At 36.4% G+C, this 14,772-nt stretch overlaps 1 protein-coding gene across 1 annotated transcript in view; it reads left to right on the top strand.

The window, feature by feature from the left end:
* LOC135201638 (allantoicase-like) overlaps positions 1-10,828 on the top strand; it is a 33,924-nt gene extending 23,096 nt beyond the window's left edge. The window contains exons 8-9 of the mRNA XM_064230728.1: positions 3,961-4,181; positions 10,324-10,828. Of these exons, the coding sequence (XP_064086798.1) occupies positions 3,961-4,181; positions 10,324-10,470 (368 nt within the window). The 3' untranslated portion in view covers positions 10,471-10,828. The remainder of the gene's footprint in view (positions 1-3,960; positions 4,182-10,323) is intronic.
* The last annotated feature ends 3,944 nt before the right edge of the window (positions 10,829-14,772 follow it).

Here is a 14,772-nt window from a genome sequence, read left to right as displayed (position 1 = left end):
CAATAAACTGTAGGTCCTGTTGCTAGGTAACCAATTGGTTGCTAACCACGTGAAAATATCTAATCCTTCAGACCAGCCCCAGGAGAACTGTTAATCAGCTCAGTGGTCTGATTGAACTAAGATATACTTAACTTAACCAGAGGCAAAAAGATTCGTCATTTTCTGAGAAAGAGTCAGCCATAACTAAAGAGTTTTGTCTCCCTAATAATAAGGATCTTAGTTGATACTTGAAACTCAAAATAATGGGGTACTCATGAGGACAATGCCTCTACCTAATTGATCCAAATAAATGTTCCAAGCAGTCTTGATTGATCCTCCGGGTCATTGTATAATCTAGACTATATAAAGAACTTAACCTATCAAACAGTCCAGTCAAAGATTTGCTAGAAAGACCAATGCCTTTCAGAAAGCTTAAATAACGACTTGCATAACCTTTCACTCACATATCTCTCATGTTGTAGTGCTACTGTGCTGCCCAAAATTTCTTTGTGGTAGCCTCTATGCACACCACAGGCATTTCTTGATTTCACGTCTCCATTCATTTCACTGGAATGCATCAAATCAAACCAGTCATTTGCTAAATCTATGAAGGCGGCTGTCACCAACCAGTTCTGGGATGAAGTTAAACCTTTTTCTCCTAGAAACCTGACAGTATTAACACATGTTTTTGGCATTAACGAACCAGCATACGTTACACGTTTCCTTTGAGTTTCTGACAAGATGAAATGAAAGCTCCTTTTTTTGTATAAAATCTATGCACCAAAAAAATTCTTATAAGCTTAATCATATGAAGCGCTTCAGCCAACGCAAATACACTCCGATCTGCGCAAGGGTTTTCAAAAGGAACTGTTTTAAAGTCATTTTCTTTAGGAAGTTTAAATAAACTTAATCCTCCCCTTTGGTGTTATCCTTTCTGTTATTGCAACTGTAAATTGAGCAATTATTCGGCATTGGAAACCAAGATTCTTTGCTTCTACGTGCAATTTACAAATATAGCCGACTGACTCGGCTCACTTAGAATTAAAGACGATATCACACGAGAATATATGAAGACAACGAAGAAATTAATAAGCATCTACGCTCTACGGGTTTCCTAACGTGAAAAGCGTTAGGAAACCCGTTAAGGTGGGAAGTAGGTTATCATAATATGACTTCGTATAAATGTAAAAGTATCTTCTTCGTATATTACGTGGAAAGTAAGGAATTGAGGGTGGGTGATGGGCATTTGAATTTCATAACATTCAGCAATAAGGCAGCTCGGGTGCATAACTACGTATAGAAAATGTTTGGGGGGAAAAGCATCCTCTTCATAAAACAACGAGTGTAGTTATGAGTTAAATGGCATGAACAAAGTCAACGAGTCAAAGCAAATGGTTATAACTGCGTATGATTTTTTTTCGTTTTCAAGAAACGGAGACTGGGAGAATTTCACTTTATGCCATGTTCATATACAGCAAATGTAGTTTCATGTGACATAATAAGTCTCAAAAGGGGGAGGTTCACACGAAATTCGTTTTGTGACATTCAGTCAATGAAAATTTTAAAACTAGTTTTGATGTTACTCGGTAACAAACGATACATCTCTCTCTTGTATCAAATGATTATTATTTCTCTCTCCTATCAATATATATATGATTGATTTTCTTCCTCGTATCATTATAAGAGTTGTTCTTCTTTTAATTATCGGGTCTCTTTCACGTATCAAATTATTATTATTATTAACTTTACGAAATTTCTTCGCCGTCTCCTCTATCGAGAGAGAGAAAGAGAGAGAGAGAGAACTGACTTGTTTGAGGCAGCAGTACAGATTTTATTTACACTGGTCGGTACTCGAGTAATATATGAAAATACGCTGTGGCTACGGTTACGGCAACCGTAATATATCTATTATCTCTGTCTATGATCAAAGCTAAATAGACGTCACGGTCAGAAAAGCACTGATTGTAATCTAACATGAGGTGTTTCGAGTGGGCGGATTCCGGGGAAAATGAGCTGCTGAGCGTTCCCACTTTTTTTATTTATTTTTCTTTAATTTAATATAGCTGACAACCACACTCCACTTTCACTACCGAGTGTAGGCTTAGCAATACTCAACTGCCTTCCAAGATTTGCCATCCTAAAACATCTTAGTTTCCTTTCAAATACTGCTTCGTTTCTTGTTTCGCCTACTCCTGCCTCCTCTCGAGATCCTTGTAGGGCCCGTCACTCCGTCACTTTTACTCCAAAATAACTGCAGTTTATGAATGAGTTACATTCATTCTTCCACCTTTTATATCGACGTCAATCGCCCCACCTTCCTCGTTTCTGTTTACTTCATGGGAGTATTCTTGTCATATTTATTTTCAACTTTCATTCTCCTCTTGCAATTAAAAAGCCCCTTCAGATTGTACAGCTCTCCTCGCAGTGCTCAGTCACCAACCATCAGCCGCTCCACCCGACGTTCAGTTGTCCTTTCTTATTCCCAAACTTGCATCAACAACTCTTACTCTCTTTCAAATTTCCATATTACTTCAGCGTTAAACTATTAAAGTGCCGTGAAAATTCAGCGCCTCTTCATGCTTAATTATTAAACTCTTTTCACCATGATATTGTAAGGTCTGTTGTCATAAACATCTGTTATCTGATTCAATTCCCAGTTGAATTCCTAACATAGTCCTCCCCTTCTATGTTGATGAGTGACGCTCTCTCAACCCCACCCCCAAACCCCCCGAACTCGCCCCATTACCTTTCTAGAACTTTTCCCTCCCCAGAACATACCTTACTCACCCTGCTCAGCCACTCGCTCACACTATTACCACCATTCAACATTCTTTTGAGGATGCAGCTGGATTTTTTCAACTAGATTATTAATATCAGTCTTAACAAAACTCTATCAATAATTATATGTATTGTTTTATGCATATACAGTGTGAAAGTCCTTATAAAGCATATATATATATATATATATATATATATATATATATATATATATATATATGTATATATATATATATATATATATACTATATACAGTAGTCTAAATGACTGATATCCGTCGTCGATGAAAAATGTTGAGAATGTTAACTTGAATCGGTAAATCAAATCTCGTTATCTCATGAATTCTTGACTTCTTTTCATTCTTCAACCCCTCTTTTGACACCTATAATAAATCTTTAACAGTTGCTACCACAAGCAATCTTAAATTAGTGACTATTCCCCATCTCATCCCATTGAGATCTGTTTCTCTTGTGTCCTCTACTGACAGCTGCACATCAAACTGATTACTCCATAGACACAAGATGCAGCTTCTTCGAGCAGCACCTCACCAATTGCATCTTTTATTTTGAGAACCTCTTCCGTCCAGTACAATATAACATTCCCGTACAGTTCCCCATTTAATCTTCTTTTTTCCCACCGATATCCCACATTAAGGGGTCGGTTGCCTTCTGTCAAAGGCATCAATCTCCTCCAAGCCTCTTCTCTCCATCTCTTGCTTCACTTTATCTCACCATCTAATTCCCTGTCTCCTTCTCGATCCTCCTCTTCTAACAGGTTCCTCCCAAGCCCTCTTCACTCTCTCCTCGTCATCCATCCTTAACACATGCCCATACCATCTCAATCGTGACTGTCTCATCACCTCTGTCATCTTTACTTATTTCATCATTACCCAATCTCTCAGGCAGCGATATTCCCAAAATCCATCTCAGCATTCTCATCTCTGTACTTCCTCTTTTCTCCCTCCTACTTTATCAGCACTCACCTTTCCTTTCTAACTTTCCCCTTGACCTCTTCAAATACAGACACACATTGGGTGCATGTGTTTAGTGTTTAGTCTTATACATTGAGCATGCATAAGATTAAAATTTCATTATTATTCCTTAACGAATTCACTTTATATTTTGGTGAGCACTGTTACTAAAGAAGCAGTAACAAGAAGGTCCTGAAGGTTACAGTGAGAGATCTATTTATTTCCTACAACAGCTGATGCAAATGGAGTGCTTCAAGTTTCTGGCTACGAGTGGACAGTTCTGCGCCTCGGTCACCCCGGCAGAATAACTAACATTGAGATTGACACGAACCACTTCAAGGGCAATTTCCCAGACTCATGCAGGATAGATGGAGCACTCATAGACAACCAACGCTCTTCCATAGACAACTTGGGCACCTCCAGCATTTGGAAGACACTGCTACCGGCGCAGAAGGTAATACATTGATGATGATCATTTGCAATTCAAATTATTTTTTCCTTATTTGAAAAAATTCCGAATTTTTCCTAGCATTTTCTGGCACAGGGGTCTGAGCTGGACAAGGACATTAGGATTTGGATTTTATCAACCTTTGCAACTAAAAAGAAACAGATATATACGTAAGTAACGAGTGTGAGACTACATATCAACAAGATACTAGTGTTCCCATAATAGCTGCCTCCCAGACGGTACTATTTCATCTTTTTTTTTTTTTTTTTTTTTTTTTTAGTGTCATGTTATTCTGCTCTTCACCTTTTTTTCTCTTTCTTACATTTGACCAGTCTAGCTTTTGGCTTATATAAGAATGTGCACATATTTTGAATAAAAATTGCCAATATTCGCACACTGTCATTTTGAACAGATCCTGCTCTCCTTGATCTCAGTGTAGTGTAGTTTCTGCTGTGATGCTTGAAATTCATCAAGACCTGACTCGGCCGAAAAGTAATTTGGCTTATTGCAATTTCTTTTTTCGTGTAACATCTGTTGTCATGCATTGCTGTTCGGAGATCTGACCGAAACACTTTTTATTCTGAAGTTACTGCAAATGTTTCTTACATCAGTTTTTGTCTTAAAAAGTTCTCAACGTTCCACTACTACTAACAGAGATGGTAGATTGGTTACTAGCCACTAGGGAAAAGGCTGAACTGCGCTAAGCAATCAGTTAGGGATGTCCCTCGCCCTGATAATTATCATTCTGAACCTAGTCTTACAAAATTTGCATTTTGTAACAGTGATTTTAAGAACATTCTGGATAATCTTGATAGTGAGGTGGAAGAAATCCTGATGGTTTCTTCTCTCTGCTTTTTAAAAAGATTTTAGATTTTTATATCAATGTTGTACCTTTGCTGAGGAGTACAAGCTTAGTAATACAGTCCCAGTTCCAAAGAGTGGCATATCTGCAGGCTGCAGAAACTTCAGTCCAATTTCTATTCTCCCTGTGCTTTCAAAGTTGTAGAATAGCTTATTTTTAAGCCACTATATAAGCGTGTGGAATATAAAGGCCATTTGCAAGAGAACCTTGATAAGGGTTATGAATGTAGAGTAATTCAAGTAGATTTTAGTGCTACTTTCGATTTAGTAAATCACAAGGCACTTCTTTATAACGTTCATGATCTTGGAGTGGTTGGATATGTTCTAGGATTACTTCAAGATTTCCTGTAGACGGGATCTTTAGCGAATCAAGACCTATTGTGTCTGGAGTTCTACAGGGCATTGTTCTAGGCTCATTGTTATTTTTAGTGTATGCAAGTGATATGGTTGTTGACCTGGAAAATAAAATTGTTCAGTATGACAATGCTGCAACACTTGTGGGTGTAGTAGATTCTATACTAATGAGAAACGAAACTACCCTCAACCTCAATCGGGAATTAATTGGGCCAAATCAGGCAATGGTGTAGTGTTGGCGGGGTATGAGGCTGAACTCCGGTAAAACGAAAACACTGTCGATTAGCAGATCTCGTACGGATTTTCCACCCCATCCTCCCCTTCAGGTGGATGGGACTCTGCTGTAGAATGAGTCTGAGCTTTAACTACTCATGGTGTAACTTTTGACTCGCATCTTACTTTTGAGAAACATCTAATGAAAGTTTCAGCAAATACCGCATGAGGTATTGTTCGTAAGGCCTCATATGTTTATAAGACACAAAATTAATGCAACCTGTTTTGGGTCATTTGTCCTTCTTTTACTAGAATACTTTTCTCCGGTGTGGATATCTGCTTCTGCCAGATCAGGAAATAGTGTGGTTCGTGGCGGCAGGTTTCTGTTTCCTAACATTAGCATATAACTTGGGCTGTAAGGACAATGCTTTTGCAGCGTTTTTGTACATATATTCATCGTCTCCGCATTGTACCTTAAACCTTTTTATAGAGCACTTTCCGGCCTTTCTGCCGATGTATATAACAGGTCTATTTGTTGTACGTAGCCTTAATTGTATTCATATAATTGTGTCTGAGAAAACGCAGATCGGCTGCTGCCGATCCCCGTTTTCCTCTCTCTCTCAGGTCGGACTACATTGCTGTCCGCACGCTGTAGTTGTAAACCCATAGGCTATGGGCTGCTCTAGGAGCAAGAGCCCATGGTGGCACAAGGCCAGCTAAATCTCAAACAACAACCCATAGAGTTTATATCACTGGAGTGGCGATCTCCCTGCCTAACGTGTGACCTCGAGCGGCCATATATAATTGAAAGGTCTCACTCCAGCTCATGGTACTATACTTTATTACTTTATTATTGTTATTATTACTATTATTTTTATCTGTTTACTATTATCATCATCATATTATTAATAATATTAATATTATTTTTACTACTGGTATGCTATAGTTCGACAGATCTAAACTGAGAGATTGTTTTCGTCTTTGGGTAAGAACCCTGTTGCCACATTTACCAGAATCCAGTTTTGAATACCTTACTTTATAACACACGAATCAATATATCGGTAGTTTAAAGTTTTTAGCATGTTTTGATGAACTTAAGCGTTCACATGTTGTGATTATAATTTTATTTGTAAATAAAATGAGAAATCGCATTTATAAACGTGAGACCTGTTTCGAAAGACGCTGCCACTTTCCCTGTTACCTTTGACAGGCGATATGCAGGTGGGCCAAGCATATTAAACCATGAAGTTTATAGGAATTATCACTTAAGCTACCCATTGGATAAGCCCCATCGCCCGGTCTTACTGAGAACTCTAGTGTCAAAAAGAATGACTTCTTGCTTTAGGTTACCGAGAACAATAGTCAATAGGGAAATTAATTCATTCCTACAGAAAGCACCCTGTGAAACGGTCAAATGCAGTTAAGCATTCCGAAAACTTGCAAACAGGCGAAGCTGCAAAGGATAGCTGTTATTAAACTAAGATCATCTGACGACGAAGATTCTTCGTAATGTACATTTTGTATAGAATCATATTATTACAATTCCTGTGATAATTATTGTAAATAAATTTTGTCTCTCCCAATGATGAGTATGTGCAACAACCTTATAAAAAGTAAAAATTGTTACACGCATTAGATTTATAACACGTTCCAGACCGTGAGTGAAAAAGGAAATGAAATTTAAGTAAATTATAACTTGATGCATGAAAATGAGGGGGAAACTTAAAATGAAGAGCAATGAGATGCAAAATGTTACAGACTTGTATAGGAAATGGATAGTATGGCAGAGGGAAAATTCAAATGATAAAAAAGAATAAATAGAAGTAATCTACTGGCAAGATTATAAGAAAATGTCTTAAAACATAACATACTGAATGTAATTACCGATTTTTATTACTGTTAATGAAAAAGATCATCAAATAAAATATGTAATATAATATGCAAAATTTAAGGGTATAAGTCATAACAAATATAACAATAAATAGTCTCAAAAGTAATAACCAAATAGAATGGGGATCGAGTTTACGGATTAGGATTTATACGGTCAGTTTCATTAGGTACTGTCCCAAATAATACCTCGCTGGGAGATGGCTGAGGACTTAAGAAGGGAACGATTTAAAGGTTAAGAGAGATCTGGCAACAGAGTTTTTCTCAAGGAAGTAAGCAATCTGTCAGTTTAGATCTGTCGGACTATAGTTTATTATTGTTGCTGGTATTATTATTATTATTATTATTATTATTATTATTATTATTATTATTATTATTATTATTATTATTATTACTGGACCCAATTTCAAAGAGAAAAATTACCTTACAAAAACAGGTTGGCCTAAGTACAGAACTCTCTTAGCATACAGTCTCTAAGCACTAACTAAACAGTAATGTAAAATCTTAACACTAACATTCACAATACACTTTCACTCACTAAACACTCACACTCACTATACACACACTTACTATACACTCACTAAACCCTTACACTTGACATGCACTCTCACTCAATACCACTAGACATTCACTGGATAGTCAACAGTCACTAAGCACAATGCACTAAACGCTCACTAAACACTCATAAAACACTGAGCACTCACTATATACTCACTATACATTAACACTAAACAGTCACTAAGCATTCACTAAGCACTGACTATACACTAAACATCCACTAAGTACTCACTTTACGCCAAACACTCACTAAACATTCACTAAGCATTCACTATTCACTAAACCATTAACACTCACTAAACACTAAATAATCACTAAACACTAAATGCTCATTAAACCCCTAAACGCTCATTAAACAGTGAATGAACATCCACTCATCACTTACTAAACACAAAATAAACACACACTAAACATTCACTAAACTCTAACAATCATAAGATATTTACTAAACACTCACTAAACATTCACTGAATACTTACTAAACATTCACTAAACACAAACATTCACTAAACCCTAAACACTCATTGAATGCTTACACACTAAACATTTGTTAAACACTAACATTCACAAAACATTTTCACTAAACTATAAACACTAACTACACATTCTTACACACTAAACATTTTTTCACTAAACACTAACATGCACTAAACCATCACTAAACACTTAGCACACTAAACATTCACTATACTCTAAACATTCACTGAATGTTTATGCACTAAACAATTGAGTACCACTAACATTCACAAAACATTTTCACTCAACTCTAACACCCACTAAACATTCACTGAATATCTTACTCTAACATTCACTAACCAGTTACTAAACATTCATTGATTACTTATACAATAAACATTAACAAAACATTCATCAAAACACTAAAGACTAAATAAACATTCACTGAATACTTGCATAACAAAGATTCAATAACATTCACAAAACACTAAATATTCAGTAAACATTCACTAAACCCTATTCTAGACATTTACTAATAAATGTTCAGTAAAAACTTTCTCACTAAACTATAAAAATTTGCTAAACACTCATTAAACATTAACAATAAAAAAACATTTGTGGGTTGGCAGACCTTTAAAAATGGCCGTAAGGCTTTGCAGCGCCGCCCTGGTGGAAGACCACCGAACTACGTGTATTGGTATAGAGATTGCAACTCCAGGTATATACCCTCTATGTGTAAACCCCCTTTGACCTATAATAAAGTCTACGAGCTGCTCTAGGAGCAAGAGGCCGTGCTGGCACAGGGCCAGCTTAATCTCAAACAACAACAATGTAATAAAATTAGTACTCGCAACCTGCCTAATGTCATACCTCACAGGACCATCGACAGTTAGTCCTTTGTTTGTCAATTTTTCATAAGTTGTATTTCAACAGAGGTCTTTCACATTCACAAATGGTCCCTGATCCCCTTTATCTGCCGAGATCAACCAGATTGTTTGAGCAGCAGCACCAATATGCAGTAATTGGGCCTCGCTGTCAAACGCCTCAGTTCCGTTGGAATGTGGAACAGCCTCCCTGAGGATGTCGTGCAGTTGGAACTTCAAAAGTTCAAACAATGCAGTTACTACCCTGATACAGTTCTCGTTGTATTTAACAATTTACTTAAATTAATCATTTGTTAATTAATTTGTTTTTTCTAATAACCGATCATCTCTTCCTGTATTTCCCTTTACCTTGGAGGAATAGTGGCACTTCTTTCGAATGCACACACTATTCTTTGGAAGCGTGCATTTCAATGCAGTGTCCCCTATGGGCTTCTTCTGTATAAATAGGGTTCATTTGAATAATAATAATAATAATAATAATAATAATAATAATAATAATAATAATAATAATAATAATAATAATTATTATTATTATTATTATTATAATTATTATTATTATTATTATTATTATTATTATTATTATTATCATCATCTACTATAATGCAATTGTCAATGATATCATCTTAAAAGCTTGTTTATCTTATTTTAAGTTTACAGTAATACTTGGTCGTTATTAACAGATTCATTAGCGTCATTTCCTTGAAAACATCAAATTTAAGCTTTTAATATATTTCTTCAACTTGAAGGACATTTTTTCAAGTGTTGAGTAGAAAACCTAACAGGTTATGAACAGATGCAGATGTGTCAATTTGAAAATGTCGAATGTGAGCATCTCTTTTAATTCAGTTCAATACTTTATTTATTCGTTAAATAATTGTTACTCTTTGCCGAAGGAAAGTTTCTTATATTACGCCACTGTACTTATTTCCTGTCAGATGAAGGCCCACATGCGTCACTTCTACGAGAGGGAGATAGTCCACAAACATCCAGTATCTCACGTCCGCATCGTTATGGCTCCAGACGGTGGAATCAGTCGAGTGAGGCTCGTTGGTTATGTTCACAAAGTCACGTCAAACCTTTAAAACGTATTTTTCATCAGTCTGGGCATTACGTTAACTAAAGAATATATTCTTAATTCAAAATGTTGTACTGATTAAGTGGTTCCTTATCTGTAGTGATGCATCTTGCCGAACTTCTTTATGGTGGATTATAGCGTCTTCTTGAGGTTTTGGGTAAACTCAGTTGAAATGCTACGTGGAATCTATGTGAATTTTCATAATTTGGGTAATTAATCATGGTAACAAGGACAGTTTGTGGGTTTGTTCACTAACAAAGAACTAACTGATTGGCATATGGAAATATTGTAGGCTTCTTTTTGTTTCATCGTTATTTGTTGATATGTTGTACATCACTGAAATAAACTTTACTTTGTTGTAAGAAGTCGTCTATTTTCCCTCCCAAATTGAATGGTTAAGTTACAATTTTGCCGGTTTGTAAAACAATCGCCACTACATATACACCTGAATTATCTTTGTGTCTAAAATTATCTGAAATATTGGCGATGGGGTCACTTTAAAGTCAATTGTATGAAATGTTCTACTGATAGGCTATACATGGAAGTATTCAAAATAAAATAAGGTGAAAGCCACACTGCAGATTTCTTCCTCCCTTTTATTTCTGTTGCTCTCTTACTATTCTTACTCAAGCAATGTCTGCCATATCGCTAATCAAAATTTCACTTGCACGGAATGACGGCGTCATCAAAATTCGTCTTTTCCTACGGAAAAAAGAATCTCTCTCTCTCTCTCTCTCTCTCTCTCTCTCTCTCTCTCTCTCTCTATCTCTCCTCTTCTCTCTCTCTCTCTCTCTGCTGCGCAGAAATTCGGTTGTACTTGGAAAAAAAAAAAAAAAAAAAGTCATTTCTCGTTCGGTTGTTCATGGCTGTACACGTTCACGCAACGAGTATAACGTTAAAACCATACTTTCATCATTCTCTTTTGCTGTTATTGAACTTATGTAACTAGAAGATGGATAAAGTTAGGCCATTGGGATTTCTTGTGGCATAGAAATTGTTCGTGAAAATCGGAATCGATAACCTTGTGATGTGGTAGTACGTAGTACCTGTTGACTGGAGCAACCAAACATGAGTCTGGTACTAAACAAACAACCCAATAACTCAAATGGACGGTAGGTATCCTGAGAGCTGAATACCTCGTTGTTTTCAAAGCCAAAGAGAGTGTATGGCATCAACAAAATACAAGGACTAAATTACCGTCCTTAAAATCATCAACATTTTATTTCATTAAGTAACTTTATACACACACACACACACACACACACACACACACACACACATATATATATATATATATATATATATATATATAGATATATATATATTATATATATGTGTGTGTGTGTGTGTGTGTGTGTGTGTGTGTATGTATAAAGTTAATTAATGAAATAAAATGCTGATGATTTTAAGGACGGTAATGTTGTCTCTTGTATTTTGTTGATGCCATACATTCTCTTTGGCTTTGAAAGTAGCGAGGTATTCAGCTAATATGAGCCTCAGGAAACCGTCCCCCTACACTGCCCTTCCGTCACTTCAGAGACCGCGAAGAACTCCAGGTAAAATTAGTCTGTACACAATCTTTGAAATAATTTATGAGATTTCCTTTCTTCGAATATAAGAATTTAGGATTTCATCATACAAGAAGTTTTGTCAAACAAGGTTATAATTATTATATTTATCCCTAAACTATGATTGTAATAATTGTGTTGAAAACGCAGGGAAAGGACCATTTCCCCTTTTTATATAGCTTTCACGTAAGACAAGTGTTTCCGAGAATGGAGATCACAAAGCACTAAATAGAAGAAAGGTAAATTAGAGTATTTTTAGTGAAATAACAATATCTGCACAACAACACAAGGCATCATTCATTTCAAGTAAGATGTGTGGGAATACTAACGAAAAAGTATATAAAAAAAAAACACTACATTACATCCCATGCCTGACGGAGATAAAACTAGTTTCACAAGAACAGGAATCTTCGCTCCACTGTGACTACGAAGATCAGAAACAGTTCTGGAAGCTGATGAGTTGTGGCCGGAGAATTCTGTAAATAGAAAGAAGGAATGAAAACTATCTCGCAGTTTCAGCATAAACATCTGCAAACAGCTGAAAAATTGACAAGTTCGAGTGGATTTTCTATGATAGATACGTAGGTATAACTTCAGTATTCTCACGTCACAAAAACCTCAAACTACACTATAGGAAGGAGGGGAAATAGGCCTAACCCAGGCAGGAGGAGCGATAGACCGGCCCACGGTCTAGACCCTGGGTGAGAGATCACCGGAATCCAGAAAACAGGTTCACCGAAAGTGACCGACTGGCGGGTAATACCGGTGGCCTTGGTACGACGTGGCTTCTACAAATGGGAGTGAGCAAGCTTGCGAGTTCGCCGAGCAGCTAACAGAAATAGAACATTTAAGAGAAGTTCTGTCGTCTGTGTCACTTTTCATATTAATTGGTTTAGGTTTTCTCCTGTCTAGAAGCGGAAGTATAAAAGAAATGGTCTCGTTAACTGTGGCAGCATTCTGTAAAAAGGGGGCTGGTTGGAACAACGAAGTCACCGCTCTCTTACATAAAAAAATAATAACAAATCAAATTAAATCGTTTGAATCATGTGATTATGTGACTTCGTCAAGGAATTCTGGAGCCACATGAAAACGAAATAAAGAGACAGAAGAGAAAGACGGAGGTGATTATCATGATCATCGACTCAAAAATCTCCTCGAGGAAAGAAAAAGAGGCGATACAGAATGCCATAAGGAGGCTTGAATCTTCAGCAAACGTATGAATTAGAATAGACACGACTGAAAACTTAATGGATGGAAAGGAATAGATTAAGCGAGTGAATGGCGAATGGCGTCTTGAGAAACACTATTCGCAGTGGAAGAGAGAAAGAGAGAGTCCAGCAGCAACACAACTATATAAAAAGCAATCAAAAGAAACTGAAGGTCATGAATGACGCGGATGACAAAAGCAGGTTCAAGAGAACAGAGGCCTAACTAATGGAGCAGCCATCACTGGATAACCGGTTAACTAGCCTTGCCTTAGCATTCTTAAGATGGTCTTCCTCGTTAACGACGACATCTTACACACACACACACACACACACACACACACATATATATATATATATATATATATATATATATATATATATATATATATGTGTGTGTGTGTGTGTGTGTGTGTGTGTGTGTGACATATATATAGATATATATGATATATATATATATATCTATATATATATATCTATATTATATACCTATATATATATACATTTTGATGTGTGTGTGTGTGTGTGGTGTGTGTGTAATGGTGACAACAGCCTCTCGATCAACTTCTACAGTTCCTCGCATATTTTGGGAGCACTCTTCGCCACAAAGCCTTGATTCCGAGCTGAAGACCAGATGAAGATACGCAAACCACGACAAGAAAGCGAGCACAACTCTTGTATACTTCGCGTTGGTGAGATAAGGCTTCTGTGCAAGCAAGACCATTCCACTTATTCACATGTGTAGCCTACTACTTCTCTTGAGTTCAGGTACATTCTGACAGGGTTCAAACAGATCCTTCTCACCATCTTTCAGCTTCATCCTGTTTTAGGTTGCTTTATGCTGTAATATCATATCATATGTTTGCAAATAATGTGATTGAATCGAGAAGTTAAAAGGGACCAGAAATATATATATATATATATAATATATATATATATATATATATATATATATATATATATAAGTCATATCACATTACCGTGATTCATATACATATATCGAGCTACAATGTCCTTTAATATCTAATTCGCTCTACCTCGGTGGTTGAGTGGTTATAGCTTCCACTGACGCTCCTGGATTTATAATGTACCTGCGTTCGCGCCCAAGTACAGGTAAATCTATTATCGAGAAAAAATTCCCCTTCGGTTAAGCATATATGAAAATATATCAATTCCGAGGTAGAGCGAATTAGATATTAAAGGACATTGTAGCTCGATATATATATATATATATATATATATATATATAGATATATATATATATATATATACTATATTACTACGGATCACTCCTTTTCCTTCGTTCGTTGGTGGTATTTATTGATTGTAAAATCAGCGCGCGCGCATATGTACACATACAGTAGTTCAGATCTGTGTAGATTGTAGCTACATATAGACATCTCTTGATCAAGGAAAAGGATTAATATGAAAAAAAGCAATGTCCGTTTTATCGAATGAGAGGGAAGTGTGGTTGTTTTAACAACGCCAGGTCGTGCATAAAAAGCAAGTTTTAAATGACCGTCAAAATGATTTTTC

Source organism: Macrobrachium nipponense, chromosome 28, assembly GCF_015104395.2.
Source record: "Macrobrachium nipponense isolate FS-2020 chromosome 28, ASM1510439v2, whole genome shotgun sequence".
NCBI lineage: Eukaryota > Metazoa > Arthropoda > Malacostraca > Decapoda > Palaemonidae > Macrobrachium > Macrobrachium nipponense.
This window is presented reverse-complemented; position numbering and strand designations above follow the sequence as displayed.